This window comes from Prunus persica, chromosome G7 (assembly GCF_000346465.2).
Source record: "Prunus persica cultivar Lovell chromosome G7, Prunus_persica_NCBIv2, whole genome shotgun sequence".
NCBI classification, from domain to species: domain Eukaryota; kingdom Viridiplantae; phylum Streptophyta; class Magnoliopsida; order Rosales; family Rosaceae; genus Prunus; species Prunus persica.
This window is the reverse complement of record NC_034015.1, coordinates 15,248,675-15,264,323: the sequence shown is the minus strand read 5'-3', so window position 1 is coordinate 15,264,323 and position 15,649 is coordinate 15,248,675. Positions and strand designations below refer to the sequence as shown.

Here is a 15,649-nt window from a genome sequence, read left to right as displayed (position 1 = left end):
GACTTTCATAGTCAACTCTTCCTTTTATTATTATTATTATTATTATTTTATAATTCAAGCAATAGTCTAAATTACAAAAGAGAGGGGAGTTTCTGTCACACACACACTTTAAATGTGCCATGGAAGTTCTAATCTGAGACCACTAGTCCACAAGTCAAGATTATTATTCATTGTGCTACCCTATTGACTCATCTTCCTCTTCTATTTTATCACATTCACTTCTCATTACGCAATTTTTTTTAATACTCATAATCGCCATTCTTTATAGATCATCTATGTAAAAGTAAATAAAATCTATAATCATTTAATCATCCAACTAATATTAGATGAATGGAAGAAATATTGAGTTATCAAACTGTGATTAACGATATCTAGTTTAGTTTATTTTTTCTGCAAAGAATAGTTGTGAAAGAATAATCTTGAACGATTTCAATCATCATATAATTAAGATTACACAATGCGAAGAACAATGAAGAAAGTATAAAAGATAAAGTATCTAGCATTAAGAAGTTGAATTTCTTCTTTTTCATTTTGATGACTAGCTAAGTGATGGTTACCAAAAGCGCAATTTAACCACCGGCAAAAAAGAAGAAGCAACTTAACCGAAGCCCTATTTTGCTGGCCCTCTTAGGTTACGTTTAAGTGCATGGTAGAAACTACCAGTTACTTTGTCACATTTGTAGGGGAGGGGGGACCTTGCTTCTATTAATATTCTCCACGTAATTGGGTGTAGTTGTAATTAAGTAAGGTAGAGCTCGTGTAGTTTGTTTTCTAGCCTTGATGACATTGACATGCTGATATCAATCCAATTCTCAAAGCTGTTGGAGCAAATTATAATAAAGGCGAAAGCTATATGTGCAAAGTGAATTTGGTTGGTAATTAAGCCGCAATTAACTCAGTTAAAAGGAAGGGCTTGTAGTTTCGTGATTAAAAATATTTACTCTTGCACCTAATTAAAGTCATAAGTTCGATCTCCCTCTTCAAATATCGTTTGTATTAAATAAATAAAAACTTAGTTAAAAGATAAAACTATGTGCAATATGGAATCAAATTGTTAGAGTGATAGTGAGTGACAACAATACGTGCATATGAGTTAGATTAGCTAGCAGACATTACTCTTGTACTTCGATTGCAGTTATTGTACTATATACTCTTGCACCTACTATTGTAGGCCTATAAATCCTACCCGATTCAAAAAAGTATTGTTGTTGCCTAATTTGTAGAATTCTTGTGGTCCTATCAAAAACTCAAATTAATTAGGATATTCAATAGTAATGTGTACCTGATTCAAAGAAGAAGCGAAGATTTAATAATTGTTGGTGGAAACTCGTCATATGATATTATCGATCGATATTCGTTACCTACTAATTTTGCTTTTTTGATAGTTTTTTTATGCATTCCTTTTTCTTCCTCTCAAATTTTTTTACACCGTAGAATTCTTTGATCTTATGAGAAAAAAATTCTTACCCTTTCCTTTACTTGAACAGGTAAAAAAAAATTCATTTTTATTTAGAGTTAGAACGTCAAGAGTGGAACTCTTGCGACAGATATAAAGGATAAGGGCGTTAATCTTACTATTGGTAAATCTTGTTTTGAAGCTGAGTCCACGCCATTACCATTGGCCATCACTTTTGCAAACTAATTATGCTTTCTTAACATGCACAAATCATCATCAACTCATTGGCAATTATGGAAATAAAGTTAAAAAAAACCAATGGATCATGGTGGCATTTCCGATGTTGTGAAGTAAAGACAAGGGTAAATAAGTACGTCCAGTTCCTCACCGTTAATAATCATATGGTTAACAAGAGTTAAAAGACCCGTTCAGAGCCAAACGGAATTCATTGAACCAAACGGTACGATTTTTATAACTGCCCGTAATTCAGTGAATCCCGTTCTAACTTCCACGACCGTACAGCCTCTGAACCTGAACCGTCGTAGGCAATCATTTCCCCCCCCTGTTATCTTCAACGTGCAACGCATCCACGTGGCGTGGATTTATTCGACGAATGTTCGGTGCACCCCAGATCTACGTAACGGCGCCGTCAAATCGCCCGTTTTCAGATTCCCCGTCATTGTTAACGGAGTCTGGACCACCACGCAACCTTTGCCCCCCCGCACTTATAAACCAAATCAATCGCAGCCGTCCAACGGCCTCGTCATCATCATCATCATCATCATTATCATCGTCATCGCTCACACTCTCTCTCTCTCTAACTCTCGCTCTCAGAAACTCAAAGTGGAGAGCGCTCTGGAGAGAGAGAAATGGTGATGAGGAAGTGAAGTAACGACTAGCGGTAGAGAAATCGAGGCGACAGCGATGGAGGTGGCTCGAGTCGCCACGTCAGCGACGGCGAAGAAGAAGAGGAAGGTCAACACGAACGGAGAATCCGTCGAATTGCCGTCTTCGTATGCTCAGCTGAAGAAGCCGAGACGACTCGTCGTAAGTGGCGCGTCGAAAATTGCGGCGGCAGAGGGTGTGCGGGAAGCGGACGAGGACGTTTCGACGTCGGATCACGTCGAGACCTCTTGTTGCTCGAGTAACGGCTCGAGTGAGCTGGTGCATGATGGAGACATAAAATTCGTAGATCTGAAGGTGAACGATTTAATTGAAGTAATTAATTTCGGCATTAAATTCAATTATCCCCTCCAACTGTTGGAATTTTCGGTTCTTTTTTGTGGCGCTTTTATTGCTTGAAGCTTTCATTCAATTTTCACGTCTCTTTATTGATTGAATTTTTAAATTAATTATTTGTTGCAGAAGGAGAGTGAACAGGTCGGGTCGTGGAAGTATAATTCAAGCAGAGAAAGGTTTTCAAACATACATTATATACATTCATCCAACATTTATTACTGTAATTCAAGCACTCTTATCTTGAATTCAAAATTCAAAAATTAAATTTTCTCTACTCAAATTTTAAAATTGCTCTACCTTTCTCTCGCGCACTCAAATGTATTTAAGTTCGCATACTGTGTCTCAATTCTTTGCTCTATCCTTGTGTTCGCTGTATCTTGCTGCTGCAGGAGAGAGATGACGGCGCCTATGAGCGGGCTTCAAGCCGAAGCAGAATTCGAGGAAGTAGAATCCACAGTGACGGTGAGGTCGAAGGACACCGACTCTAGACGAAGATCAGCACCACCTATCGAGTCAGAGCTTGAAGAATTCTTCGCAGCCGCCGAGAAAAACATCCAAAAACAATTTATGGAAAGGTAAGTTCAATATATATATATATATTTTTTTAATTTTTGTTAATTTTTGTTAATTGTACAAAAGTTGAAGCTTCTACGTTGGCTTTGTCCAATTGTCATGAAAATTTCTGAATTGATAATTGCAGGTATAATTATGATATTGCCAAGGACGAGCCGATGGAAGGACGGTACGAGTGGGTTCGATTAACGCCGTAAAAGAAAAGAAAAAGAAAAAAAGAGGATCAATAATCCTCATGCAAATTATTTTGTTAATTAGCTATTCCTACTACTAGTTAAGTTCATCAGTGTCTTTTTTTTTTTTGTTTGTTGGGTTTAATATTCATGTACAGCAATCTGTAGCTCGTAAGTTAGTCAATTTAGAAGCAGAAGAAGAATCTGATGGAGGAGATGGGGAGTTTTGTCTCTGCGAGTACGATCGAGAGAGTATAGAAGTGAACAAGATCACAAAAAGCTTCTAGAATTCTACTCTCTCTTCTTCTTCACATTTGGTGTCTCAATCTCTATTCAATTTGGCCTATCTATCTATCTATCTGCTACTGTCAACTGTTTCTTTCCTTCTCTGTACCAACAACACTACGTGCAGATGCAGTCAATAATTTTCAGTATTTTTCGGCGTCAATTGCCTTCAATATTTTAATATATAAAAAATTTATGCAAAGCCATATGGCGTGTAAGTTACTGACACGTGTCTTATCCCATCGAATCCATCGTCAACAACCATCAAGTCGATTTTTTTCCAAATCCCGAGTAAAAACAAGAAAGAATATTTACTATTACAAGAAAGAGTTTTTTTTATAATTAAAAAAAAAAAAAACCCTAATTGGGGGAATAATTTAATTAGTAACAGTTTGTGGAAACATTGGGTTCTGAAATGCTGGCATCTGGTTCAGTCAGTGAGTCAGTCAATCAGTCAGGTCAATGTTTTTGTGTATGTGCTAGAAAACAGTTTAATAAGACCAGAGAAGGCAAAATGAGGAAGTTTCTGTGCAAAGAAGGATGCAGAATTGTGATACGGTGGGTGTAGTATTTGGTGAGGGAGGTACGATCTGCTGCTTGCTTTAAAGGCTTTTTGTTGTTTTCATTTATGGTTCTTGGAAATTTGTTGCATTTGGATTATATTGGAGGGTTAAAAACAAGTAGGAGAGAGAGAAGAGAGACAAAATAAGGGTTTGTTGAGATTCTTTCGGATTCTCTGGACTCTAGTAATATTTAGGCCTAGCTGCATATATACCTCGCTAGGTTTTGAACTGTTAAAGTTTGTTGATATGTCAAGCATCTTCAACTTGTAATTCCTAGAAAGGGAATTTGTGATTTTTCTAGCTAGTTCTACCGGTAGTGTTTGTATTTTTGCGATTTTTAAATCAAAGAGACAATTGAAAGATAAATAAATAAAAAAATAAAAAAAATTAACGAGGTAAAATAAAAAAAAAAGACGACAAAGTTAAAGAAGAAGAGTATTCATAAATTACACAGATCTCACTAGAAATTAAAAGTGTAAAATGACCGAATTAGCATAAATGTAGTATGAATCCGACACTATTAAAATGAGATAAAACACGTTGAACCGACAAGAGCACGACACTTGTAATGAAAAATATGAGAATTTATTCCATTGGGGCTAAACCCAAATCTTTAAAAAGAAAAATGTTTCTTGATTATGAGTCGTATAGGAACAAGAGTAGAATGGTAACAAAAAAGGGAAAGGTAAAAGGTAGATAGAAATCTTAGAAAATGCAACATGTAAAAGTTTGTGTAATTTGCTTCTTCTATATGTAAAACAAAAGCAAAATGCAACTCAAGTGTAAGGTTATATATCCAACGAACTTTTTACATTGCCATTAAAAGAAAAAAAACTTGTCTTGCTTTGCATTGGAGGATATTCTTTTTCTAGATGTGCCTTTTAGTTGGGATGCTTCTCGTAATAAGTAATGAACGATGGAGAGCCCTCGGATGATGGCTAGCAGTTGATGTGACTGCCCATGGCTTACCAACAAGAAATAGAACGAAGTGAATTGGACCATGAGCATAGATTTTATTTCATAATGGGCTAAGCTTTTAGGGCCTATCTTTTTTATATTTATCCAAGACTCGAGCAAGTTCTGTGCAAGAAACTGCATTTTCTTGTTAAATGTATGCATCATGTATAGGTGGTCAATTCTCATATTAAATGATTTAGTTACATATTCTTGACAACTTAACGCATGAGACTGTCAATTTCAAATATTGATCGATCATACAACATAACATGTTCGACTTTAAAATTTACAATTAGATCAGATAATTCATAAGTTATAATTAAAAATATACGATTTTTAGGTCAAGTTGCAACTAACAAAACCATTCTCAGTTTGAGCATGATACACATCCAAAGAGAGTTGAGAAGGTGCTATTGCCCTCACTCAACAAATTGACCCTCCATTGATCTGTCCAATTTCTGGACTAAGACAAGGGACAAGTAGGTAAGATGAAGGGCAAAGTGTTTGTTATGCCTCAAAGAGTTTGGCCAAACAAGCAGCTAGTAGTTGAGCGGTGTATGCGGTTTTTTTTTCATTTACAAAAATATATTTTGGAGTTTCTTAATCTTGGCTCGATGAAAAAAAATTCATGAATCCACTACTGGATGCACATTTTTACTTATGTACAAGCCGATTTAAATGGCTATATCTCATTGGAGGGCAACCTCTAAGTAGAGTCGAGCAAATAATAACATAAGATTACCATTAAATTGTTGTTACATTTGCCTTGATATCCAATGTAAAATTAATTTGTGTGTCAACAAATGGATTAAGAAGCGGGCGAAAAAGACAAAGTATTGGCAACCCCACCTCATCAATCTGGTATAACCAAGCCCTCTGCCATTGTTACCCAAGTAAAACGTGCGTATCTGCCATTTCCTATTTTATTTTTTCAGTGAAAATGATGCCTCAAGAGGATGAAGATGGCTCTGGTTCAGCTACTTCTGCACTCAATTGACTACTCAAAACTTAGACATTTGTGTTATGTCTTTTTCTCACTGCCCTGCACCACATTTACAACCTGTAGTACCATCATGTCTTTTTGCCTGCAAATTTTGCAAGCAAGACCTCATGCTATTTTTACCATGATCCATGCAAGAATTTTTTACCCCCATGGAGAATTTACCCTTCTCTTTCAGTAATAAATAAACTGCAGGAAAAAGCTCAAGATGATAGTGTTTAGCAAAGCTCATAAACTAATGATCTGACCAACAAGCTCAAATTCATGTCCTTTGAGAAATTAATTAGTCTAATGTGAAGGGGAAAAAAAATACAAAAGGGAAGCGAGGAAATAAACTTAAGGTTCATCCAGCACATCTTCACTGGAGGTATTAGATTTAACTGAAACGCATATATGAGAAGCTTCATTCTGTACGGTGTGTGTCATCAAAGCCTTCACAACAAGCCGAAATCTCCTTCTGTAAGTAGGAAACTTTGAGACACTTCTCATCATTCCAATCATCCTACAAAGATAATCACGACGTGTAAACATGAATATTGAGAATTATAATTGCAGGGCTTTTAACTCTTGATCAAAATTAGTAACATAATGCTAAGAAGAGTCAAACCTCAGTTTATATTTCAGAATTCAATTTAGTCAGGCCACTTTACTTAATAGGGGATGAAACACAAAGGGTGTTTCAAAAAAAGGAAAACCGAACGACAATTTTTTTTCTTCGACAATGTTCAGATGCTGCACAGGCAATGATACTGTTTTTCTACCTCTGTTTGCTAAGAAACCATTAGAGCATTCAAAATTTTCTTTTGTAAAGCTATGAATTCTGAACAATTTGGTTTATTTAGTAGGTTGAAATTGGAATAAAGAGACAAAATCGTACCTTCTACTAATGCCCTCGATTTGAGCAGCTCTCAGAGCATCTTGAGGTGCTAAACTTCCATTATCCCAAGCCTCCATGCGTTGTGTATTGCCTCCAAAAAGAACCACTTTCTCCAAAAATCTAACCTCACCCTCTGCCAATTGTACCTTTATCTGTTCCTTCAGGACCATTATAGGATTAAAGAACCAGTCCAACAATTTGTCATGCGGTCTATTGAAATGGTTAATTTCAACATCATCCAGTAACAGTAAACCAGATGAATTTGATCTGATGGAGCAGAGAAGAGTCTGCAAGCATGAATAACAAGGCAAACCGACACCGATAATAGATCCATCATTACTATTCTTTGCTTTCATCCATTCCTCGAGGTCGGTTGGGGTTATCACATTAGCATCCAACAGTTGCTTACCCCTCAGTTGGCAGGACCTCATCATATTTTCCCATATCTGTTGCATACAGAGTAAAACACAAGAAAATTTCTCATCATGAATCAAAACAAGTGAGAGAGTTAATCAACATAGAATTCGGAAGAAAGTAAACATAGCAAAAGATTATGTATCTGAGTACATTTCTTTTCATATTTCTAAGCAGTTCACTAATTTGTGTAATCAATAATCTTTAAAAAGAAAAAGAAAAAAAGAAAAAAAAAAGAAAAAAAAAAAGGGATATGTGCATGTATTTTAACTCTCTTAACCCCCCAACATATTAGTATTTGTGTGGTTCCTTTCGATTTTAGTTTATTGCCTTTTGTGGCTCTATTGGCACCCAAGTTTGTTCTCTAGGCAGGGCAAATTTTGCTTTTGTTCAATATAAGACTGAAAGAAAGAGCCTTCCTGCCCTTCCTAGCCCTGCTCTCCAACCTCCTCTATAGGGTTAAATAGAAATTTTACTACACTTTTTGGAAGAATAAGTTTTTGTGTGCTAGCAGAATCACTGATTGCATTGTCATTCATATCTCCCAAAAAGTTTTAGTGCATGACACATAGATTTCATATATTGACCATGGTCTCTAAAAGATCGCATGGGTAGTTGGGGGATATATTTTCTTTCAAAACAAATTCATTTGCAGAGAACTTTTGGTCAGAGATTGGTTTCAATACTCTAGAAAAGATACTGAATCAAAGTGTTCAGGCTCACAGTTAGTACTTGGTGAAAAGAGGAGAAGAAAAAACCACTTCTGCCTCAAAACCTAAAAGCATACCTGTACCATTTTCACTTCTTGTATTACGGCTCTAACCGATCTTGAATTGCCTATAGTTGGCATAAGCATTGCAGGTGCTTCCATAGATGCAGGACTGAATTTGCCTCCAGCCACCTGATTTCCTCGCACAGAAAGCTCGGATGATTGAGAGACAGTTCTTTTTCGATATTTGGGCCTGGCTGCGCATAATGAGAACACAACTGCTAAACATTTACAAGCAAAAGAACAAAATGTAGCTGCAGATTGCTTAATAAGCTCAAGAACAAAATTTTATAAGCAGGAGAGTGATTAACTTTGGGAAGATAGTTCCTTCTCGAAGATACAGCCAGTCATTTGTGTATTCATCAAATTCAGCCACCATTGCAATCACATAGGCCACACCTTTCCTGAAAGATCTTTCCTACATCCACAAATGGTAAAAGGACATATAATTTCAGTGATCATCAAAGGCTAAGGAGATAATAGACTAAGATTATTATAATCCGGTATGAGCAAACCTGATATACGATAACTGGTGCATACAATCCAATAAAAATGCTTGAGAAAACTGCCAATACGATGCTAGCAACAACCACAATTGGCCACAGAAGGATCGTTAAACCAGCAATAGGGATGCAAGCTAGTTCAAGAAATGGTCCTTCTCGGCTAATTAGATCATGAATCAGCCGGTACCAGCCCTTAAACAGCATATATGGACTCTTTACAACAGCAATTGCAGTGTAAACAGGAATCTCCACCATTAGGCCCAATACACCAGCTATAATGCAGGCCGGAATGTGAATCAACCTATAAGATGTCTCCAAAAGAGAAATGAGTTTAGAATAAAATGGTTATTTGAGGCATTGCAATATCTTCTGCCACAAATTTTGATGACTAAAAGGAAACTTTTTGGTGTAGGATTATAAGCACGATTACCTTAGAGGTTGAACTTCCTGTGAAGCGGGGGATTCGCGCAATTCCTTCAAATAGATTGAGTATGAGTGATAACATAGGTCTGCAAAGTCTCTAACAACAGTACAGCTTCCTTTAACAGTACCCCAAGTTCCATCCTAAACGTTCACAAGTGAAACAGAATGAGCAGTGCAAATCAGATACTAAATCAGACAGATAATTCAAAGAAGGAACAGCTTTAAGAATGTACCACAATACAATGTTTGAATTTCTTGAACTCATTGTCATGCCTAAAGGCCTCAAATGTAGCGACCCAGGGAGTGAAGAATCCATAGCCCACTCCCCCAAGAACACTCCCAGCTATGCTCAAACCCAACCATATAGCCAATAGGCCAGGCAAAGCAAACAAAATGGCAACTTTAAGTGGTGTGTCAAATCTATCAATCCTGCAATTGCCAAACATTGGAAAGAAACATAGTAAATCTCTGCAAAATGAGATATTTGTTGAAAATTTTGAAAAGGGTAGTTCCAAAGCTACCAACTTTATAAGAGTGTAGATTGTCCAGGCAACATGCGCAGGAAACAAGCCCAAAATTATCCCCACATTCCCTAAAATCAGTATTAGAGCAGAAATAGGACCCACAAGAAGTCCTGCAACATTGAACAAAATCCAATGAAAATCCCAATTAAATTTTCAGCAGACACCATGCAAAAGTTGAAAACAAACCATCCCACAGTCCATGAATCACAGCCAAAAAAAATGAAAAAAAAGATACCTTTTTTTCTTTAAAAAAAAAAAATACAAACAAACGAAGGACATACCTTTAAGAGCACCCAGACAGAGAGCAGAGCCGAATGCAAATACCACATAGAAAACCTTCAAACAACCGCTGAAAGACTGTGTAAAATCGGTACTATAAAACGACCACAGAGACAGAAACAGCGCCATTGGAGAGATTTTAACCGAAATTTGAATACCAGCATTCGAATTCGATTATGAATTTAGTCCCCGGTTGACAGCTATTGCAGGCACCATGAAGAAAAGGATGAATGAATATATATTTATTATAATTGTTATTAATCAAGAGATTAGAGAGAGAGAGAGAGAAGAGGTGTGCTGCGGGAAGATGACAAAGAATAAGAACAAAGTGTACAAAGAAAACCCAAGATCCAACCAAAATCAATAACCCCAGAAAGTTAGGAACCAAAAGGAACTATTCAAATTAAAGATGCAAAGAGACAGAGTTATGGAACCAACTAGTTTTTGGTTTTGTTGGCTTACTGGCCACTCTCTGATGAATCCGTCAAAACGCATAAGCCCAAAAACCAAAAAGAACCAATTCTTTGTATATGCAATCATGCAAAATTAAATATGCCCTTGGATGTACGTAGATTTTCTGTTGTGCAGCATCGACGTGGCACCGACCACTCTTATGCTGCACCAAGTTCTCACTGGATTACCAAAATGCATCATCCTTTATGTCACACAATACATTAATAATTAGTAAGTAAGATTACCCTTGACATAATTATTATGTTGGTTTATGTTTGTTTATAATCTTATATTATTGCTGGGTAGTTTGGTTTATGAGGATCTATGACATCTTCTGCTTAATACAAAAATAATTAACAAATAATAATCAAATATATTCGTATGTTTTCTTTTTAGTTTGTACACTATGTTTTTTACATGAACAAAGCACAAAGCGAAAAGCCATTTGATGTTGTTTTCTTCCCCTCCCTAGGTAAGTAGTTTAACCTCAATTCGATGATTACGTTTGTACTATAATAATATATGGCAACCTTTTCAAAAGGGAGTCAATTTCTTGGGGAAGAAATAACCAAATTGTTATGACAATGTTGACCAACGAACTAGACATTTTTATTTGATGTGAGATAATTAACACACAGGTTGTTATTAATTATCACAATTCTTAGTATTTAATGGAAAGCAAAGGACCCACTAGTGTAGTGGTTTGAAGCAATTGTTCTCTCAGGAAAAATCATGACAAAAATAGATAACTAATTTTGGAACATAAGATTGGAAGCGAAAATACAATAAAGTACATACCTTGATGATTATCTTTAAAATAGATTGATACGTAGACGCATTGTCAATGTACAGGAAATAAATTTCTCCGGAGAGAGAAATCGAATCCAGAACATCAATACAGAAATAAATACTTCTAACTACTTGAACTACAAACTCCTTGTAGATATGTATCCTTTACATATGGAGAACAAACTTTGATTACCGCATATCACATAATAGAAATGGAAATTACTTTTATTGCTTTCATTAATAGGATTCTTCATATAATATTTATACCTATTTTGGTCATATCATATAGGCACACAAAATACTATTAAAATATTCTTACCCAAACAAATGGCTGCCTCTTAAGGACATTTTGTGTAAGCTCCACAAGATGGTCCATTGACAAAACGTCGTCGTTAAAGTCAGGCATTATAGTACGCGGGCTTCGGCGCGCAACGGGACTCATGGAGGGGGCACGTGTCGGTCAGGAAGAGGTTCAGTTTTCTGTTGATTTGATATAAACAGAAGAAGAAGAGACACAGCTCAATCCATGAAGCCAAAGCTTTAGCTCCCTAACAAAAAGGAATGGTGAAGAAGAAAGGGTCACTTTAATATGGTCTTTGTTTCAATAGTTGTAAACGGTCGTTTTGGTGTTTAGGCAAAAAGACTACAGCAACAACAACAAAATGTAAAAAACCCAAAAAAAATCAGAAGAAAAAAAAGAGGAGAGAGAGAGAGAGAGAGAGAGAGAGAAACCCCAAGGAAAGGAGGCATGAAGCCAGGCCAGTCCTATGATATCTGGCTTTGTCTCTCCCTCTTTTGTTGGGCATAGACAGAAAGACAGACAGACAGAAAGACACCTGTGCCTGTGGTTTGTTAACACAAACATAAAGCGTGCAATTCAATCATGGGTCGGAATGTTGGGAAGAAAGAGACCCAATTGCACCAGGGAAGGGAGGAGAAGCCGCCTCAAACGCCGTCGTCTAAGGAGGAGGGACACCCGACTCCGGCTCAATTGTCCAAGCCCAGGCCCAGGCCCAAACCCAACACCAACCCAAAACCTTCTCTTCTCAATCCGGTCTGCTCCTGACCTCTCTCTGTCTTTGTCTCTGTGGTTATCTTAGAATACATGGTTTTTTATTATTTATTTTTCAATGTAATTGATGTGGGTTTTTTGTGCATTATGGAATAGGCAAAGCCGAAGAAGCCAAACAAGCCAAACGAGAAAGAAGTAGAGCATTCCATGCCCATGAAGGAGCTTTCCAATATCCAAATTAAGAATGTATGGCTCCCCTTTCATTTTTTGAAACCTAAATTAAACATTTCGATCAATTTCCATTGTGTTCATATAATTGTGGATCAATGGGTGATGTAGCACAATGAAAAATCGTTTCTCTTTTGTGCTTCACCTCCTCTTCTTTTTTTGTCATACAATGTACTTCCATGCTAACATATAGAGGCTTTGATTGATCAAAATTCTTATTTGAGTAAGATAAGTTCATAGGAGTACTGGTTAGAGGCCATCGTTGTTATGGATTAGCAAAAAGGGTGCAATGTATTTAGGTTATATGTTTCTTCTTATTGTGTTTTTAATCAAACTTCTTATTGTGTGTTTCACTGGCTTGACTTGCAATCTCTAGTTCTGTAAAAATAAAATGTTTGTATGGATGGAATGGCACTGTTCCTTATGATTGGATTGCGGGAATTGATGAAATTTTTTAACAAATGTTTGAACGGCAGATGTTGGGTCAAGCAGGGAAGTCCCCGGCCCTTAGGTCAGTGAAGCATCTTGTATGGCCTTTCTGTACTTTGGCCCTCTTTGTTTGTCTTTTGTATATGCGCTTCATGATAATGTTGTCTCTGTGCTTTCTTTAAAGCAATACGCAGTATGAGTATCCAGTTGATGGTTCACCCTCACGAGGTCAAGCAAAGTCATCTGCTGTCATTCAAGCGCAGGAAGTTCGATCAAAACTAGAGCCTCGATTTCCTAGCTTCGTGAAATCTCTGGTCAGATCACACGTCGCTAGTTGTTTTTGGATGGTAAGTACTGTTAAAATAGATGACTGTGGGAACATTATTCATAATAGCAGTGGTATATAAATGAATACCCCTTCTCTTTGCGCCCCCTATATTTTTTTTATGTATTCTGTGTAATAGGGGCTTCCTTCGCTGTTCTGCAAATCACACTTACCAGATAAAGATATTACAATGACTTTGGAAGATGAAGGTGGTAGACAGTGTCAGTTGAAATACATTGCATACAAGACAGGACTGAGTGCTGGTTGGAGACAGTTTGCTGCTTCCCACAACTTGATTGAAGGAGATGTTCTTGTCTTCCAATTAGTTGAACCTACCAAATTTAAGGTAATGGTTTGAAACTTTATACCCAAAATCACAAGAAAAGTGTAGGCTGCATTGTACTAGTTAGGAACAGTTGTACGATGGCACAAATAAAACCCTGCAACAATCGTGCATTGTCAATAGGTGTAACCTGGTCCAAAACTTCTCACTTCTGTTTAAGCTAGTCATTATGTATTCACAATTAACCTGTGCAGCTTGATATGACCCTGTTGTCTGGAAGATGAAAATTCTTTTCCTTAAGGAGTGTTAGTCCTATAAATACTCTTCTTTATCTGCTCCCGAACAAACAAGAGAACTGAGTGCATGACTAACATGGTCTGTCTTCTGATTCCTGCCTTGCCATGTCAGTGAAATTCTGATGGAGTTGGTGCAACATTCCCTTGTCAATTTTTTCCATGTTGTTTACTTACTATTTCTGTTGAATTTTGATGGAAGAATACGCATGAAGCATCACAAAAGGGGTTCAGATAGATCAAGATTTTGGATGCTTTTGTTCTTGTGCACTTCTGAAAGTTTACTATCTATAATTGTATCTTCCTCCATCTTGTAGGTTTACATAATAAGGTCAAATGATTTGACTGAAGTTGATGGGGGTCTTGGGCTTCTAAATTTGGATAGTCATACAAAACGAAAGGATGCAGGCAAGTTCATTGATGTCTCTGTCTGTTGCTTCCTAGTATCATGCATTTGTAGTTTAATTTGTACTTTTATTGACGTGTCTATCATTTTTCTTGGATGTTGCACTCAGATAAAGATAATGCAGAAACGGGCACTGAGGCTTGTAATGACGCTACCAGGAAACGTGCACACTCTCCTCCTTCAGAAGCGCAAAAGAAGAAAAAGATTGGCTTGCAGCCGGTTGAACAATCTGAAGATGATAGTGAGGAGGTTGATTCGGAAGTTTTGGAAGAATCCAAATCACCAGACACAGCTCTTCAATTTGAAGACATCCAAAGTTTTGAGAACTTCAGCATTCTAGTAAATGGGTTGCTTGTAGAGTCTGAGCTCCCCGAAGATGTAAGAAGAAAGTACTACAAGCTCTGCTGCAGCCAGAATGCATTTCTTCACGAAAACTTTGTCGAGGGCATGAATCATAAATTGGTTGTAGGTGCTATATCTGAAACCGTAAATATTGCTGATGCCATCAGAGCTTGCAAACTTACTACGACTCGGGATGATTTTGTGTCTTGGGACAAATATTTAAAGGCCTTTGAGCTGTTGGGGATGAATGTTGGATTTTTACGTGATCGGCTATGCCGGCTTGCAAACCTTTCCAACGACTCAGGAGCTGCTGTGGAGGCAAGGATGTATAAAGAAGCTAAAATTGAACGATCACAAGCAGGCATAGGAATAAGAAATATTGAGGTAAAGCTTGAGGAATTGAGGGATATGTGTGATGAATTTGGTGCTGCCATTGAGAGTTTGAGATCAAAAGCTGAAGTCTATACGCGCAAGTTCCATGAAGAGGTTACTGCTCCATGGTAACAATGTTATCGAAAAGTATAACATCCTCTTCTCTTTTAGGTTTTTGGTTTGAAATTCCCTAGAATGGCGAACCGATCTGTCTCTTAATACTCAAACACCACAGCAGGATTGAAATACTGTAACAATCATGTAAGTAGAATTCTAGAATACACAGCAGCAATAAATTCAAACAAAAACACAAACAATCACACAAGGGACACAAGATATGTTGACGCTGTAAAAAAAACCTCAAGATGAGGAAAGCAACTGCGGGCACTATGCCGGAGAACAAATTACTATGAGAAAGAATACAAAAAGGTCTTACAAGTCTCAACTCACAAGACTAACGCTCACAAGGCAGACTTGCCTAGTCGCCTTTGCTACTCAACCCAATCAGCGATCTTGTCTTCCTTCGTCGACAAGAGATGGCACAACGCTGGTCTCGGCTGCTCACACCTCAAGGCACGATTGTTGATCAACAACATGCATAATACTCATGAACTCACACATATATGAAAAGATGATGATTTAATCACTCATGGAACAAACAAAATGACTAAGTTCCTTTCTTATTTTACATGCATAAAACTAGGTCAGAGACCGAAAAAGGTTTTCAGCGAAGATGGGCTTT

General features: G+C 37.2%; 3 protein-coding genes across 5 annotated transcripts; 2 read left to right on the top strand and 1 right to left on the bottom strand.

The window, feature by feature from the left end:
- LOC109950471 (cyclin-dependent kinase inhibitor 7) lies at positions 2,146–3,829 on the top strand. 2 transcript variants are annotated; one of them, XM_020569375.1, is made up of 4 exons: positions 2,146–2,596; positions 2,762–2,811; positions 3,025–3,210; positions 3,336–3,829. In XM_020569375.1, the coding sequence occupies exons 1-4, from the start codon at positions 2,321–2,323 to the stop codon at positions 3,403–3,405; spliced, it is 582 nt and encodes a 193-aa protein (XP_020424964.1). In that variant the 5' UTR covers positions 2,146–2,320; the 3' UTR covers positions 3,406–3,829. The 2 variants fall into 2 exon arrangements, with proteins under 2 accessions (XP_020424964.1, XP_020424962.1); XM_020569373.1 differs by having other exon boundaries at positions 2,147–2,614.
- LOC18769303 (uncharacterized membrane protein At3g27390) lies at positions 6,404–10,483 on the bottom strand. Of its 2 annotated transcripts, none has more exons than XM_007203557.2 (10): positions 10,414–10,483; positions 9,978–10,175; positions 9,698–9,806; positions 9,406–9,601; positions 9,180–9,313; positions 8,762–9,050; positions 8,558–8,664; positions 8,265–8,439; positions 7,064–7,509; positions 6,404–6,688 (listed from the first exon to the last, which is right to left on the bottom strand). In XM_007203557.2, exons 2-10 carry the CDS (start codon positions 10,102–10,104, stop codon positions 6,523–6,525), a joined length of 1,749 nt encoding a protein of 582 aa, XP_007203619.1. In that variant the 5' UTR covers positions 10,105–10,175; positions 10,414–10,483; the 3' UTR covers positions 6,404–6,522. The 2 variants fall into 2 exon arrangements, with proteins under 2 accessions (XP_007203619.1, XP_020423391.1); XM_020567802.1 differs by having other exon boundaries at positions 10,438–10,454.
- On the top strand, positions 11,650–15,227 carry LOC18770781 (B3 domain-containing protein Os01g0234100). Its single transcript, XM_007202162.2, has 7 exons — positions 11,650–12,271; positions 12,386–12,475; positions 12,934–12,968; positions 13,071–13,233; positions 13,351–13,557; positions 14,105–14,195; positions 14,303–15,227. Exons 1-7 carry the CDS (start codon positions 12,101–12,103, stop codon positions 15,037–15,039), a joined length of 1,494 nt encoding a protein of 497 aa, XP_007202224.2. The 5' UTR covers positions 11,650–12,100; the 3' UTR covers positions 15,040–15,227.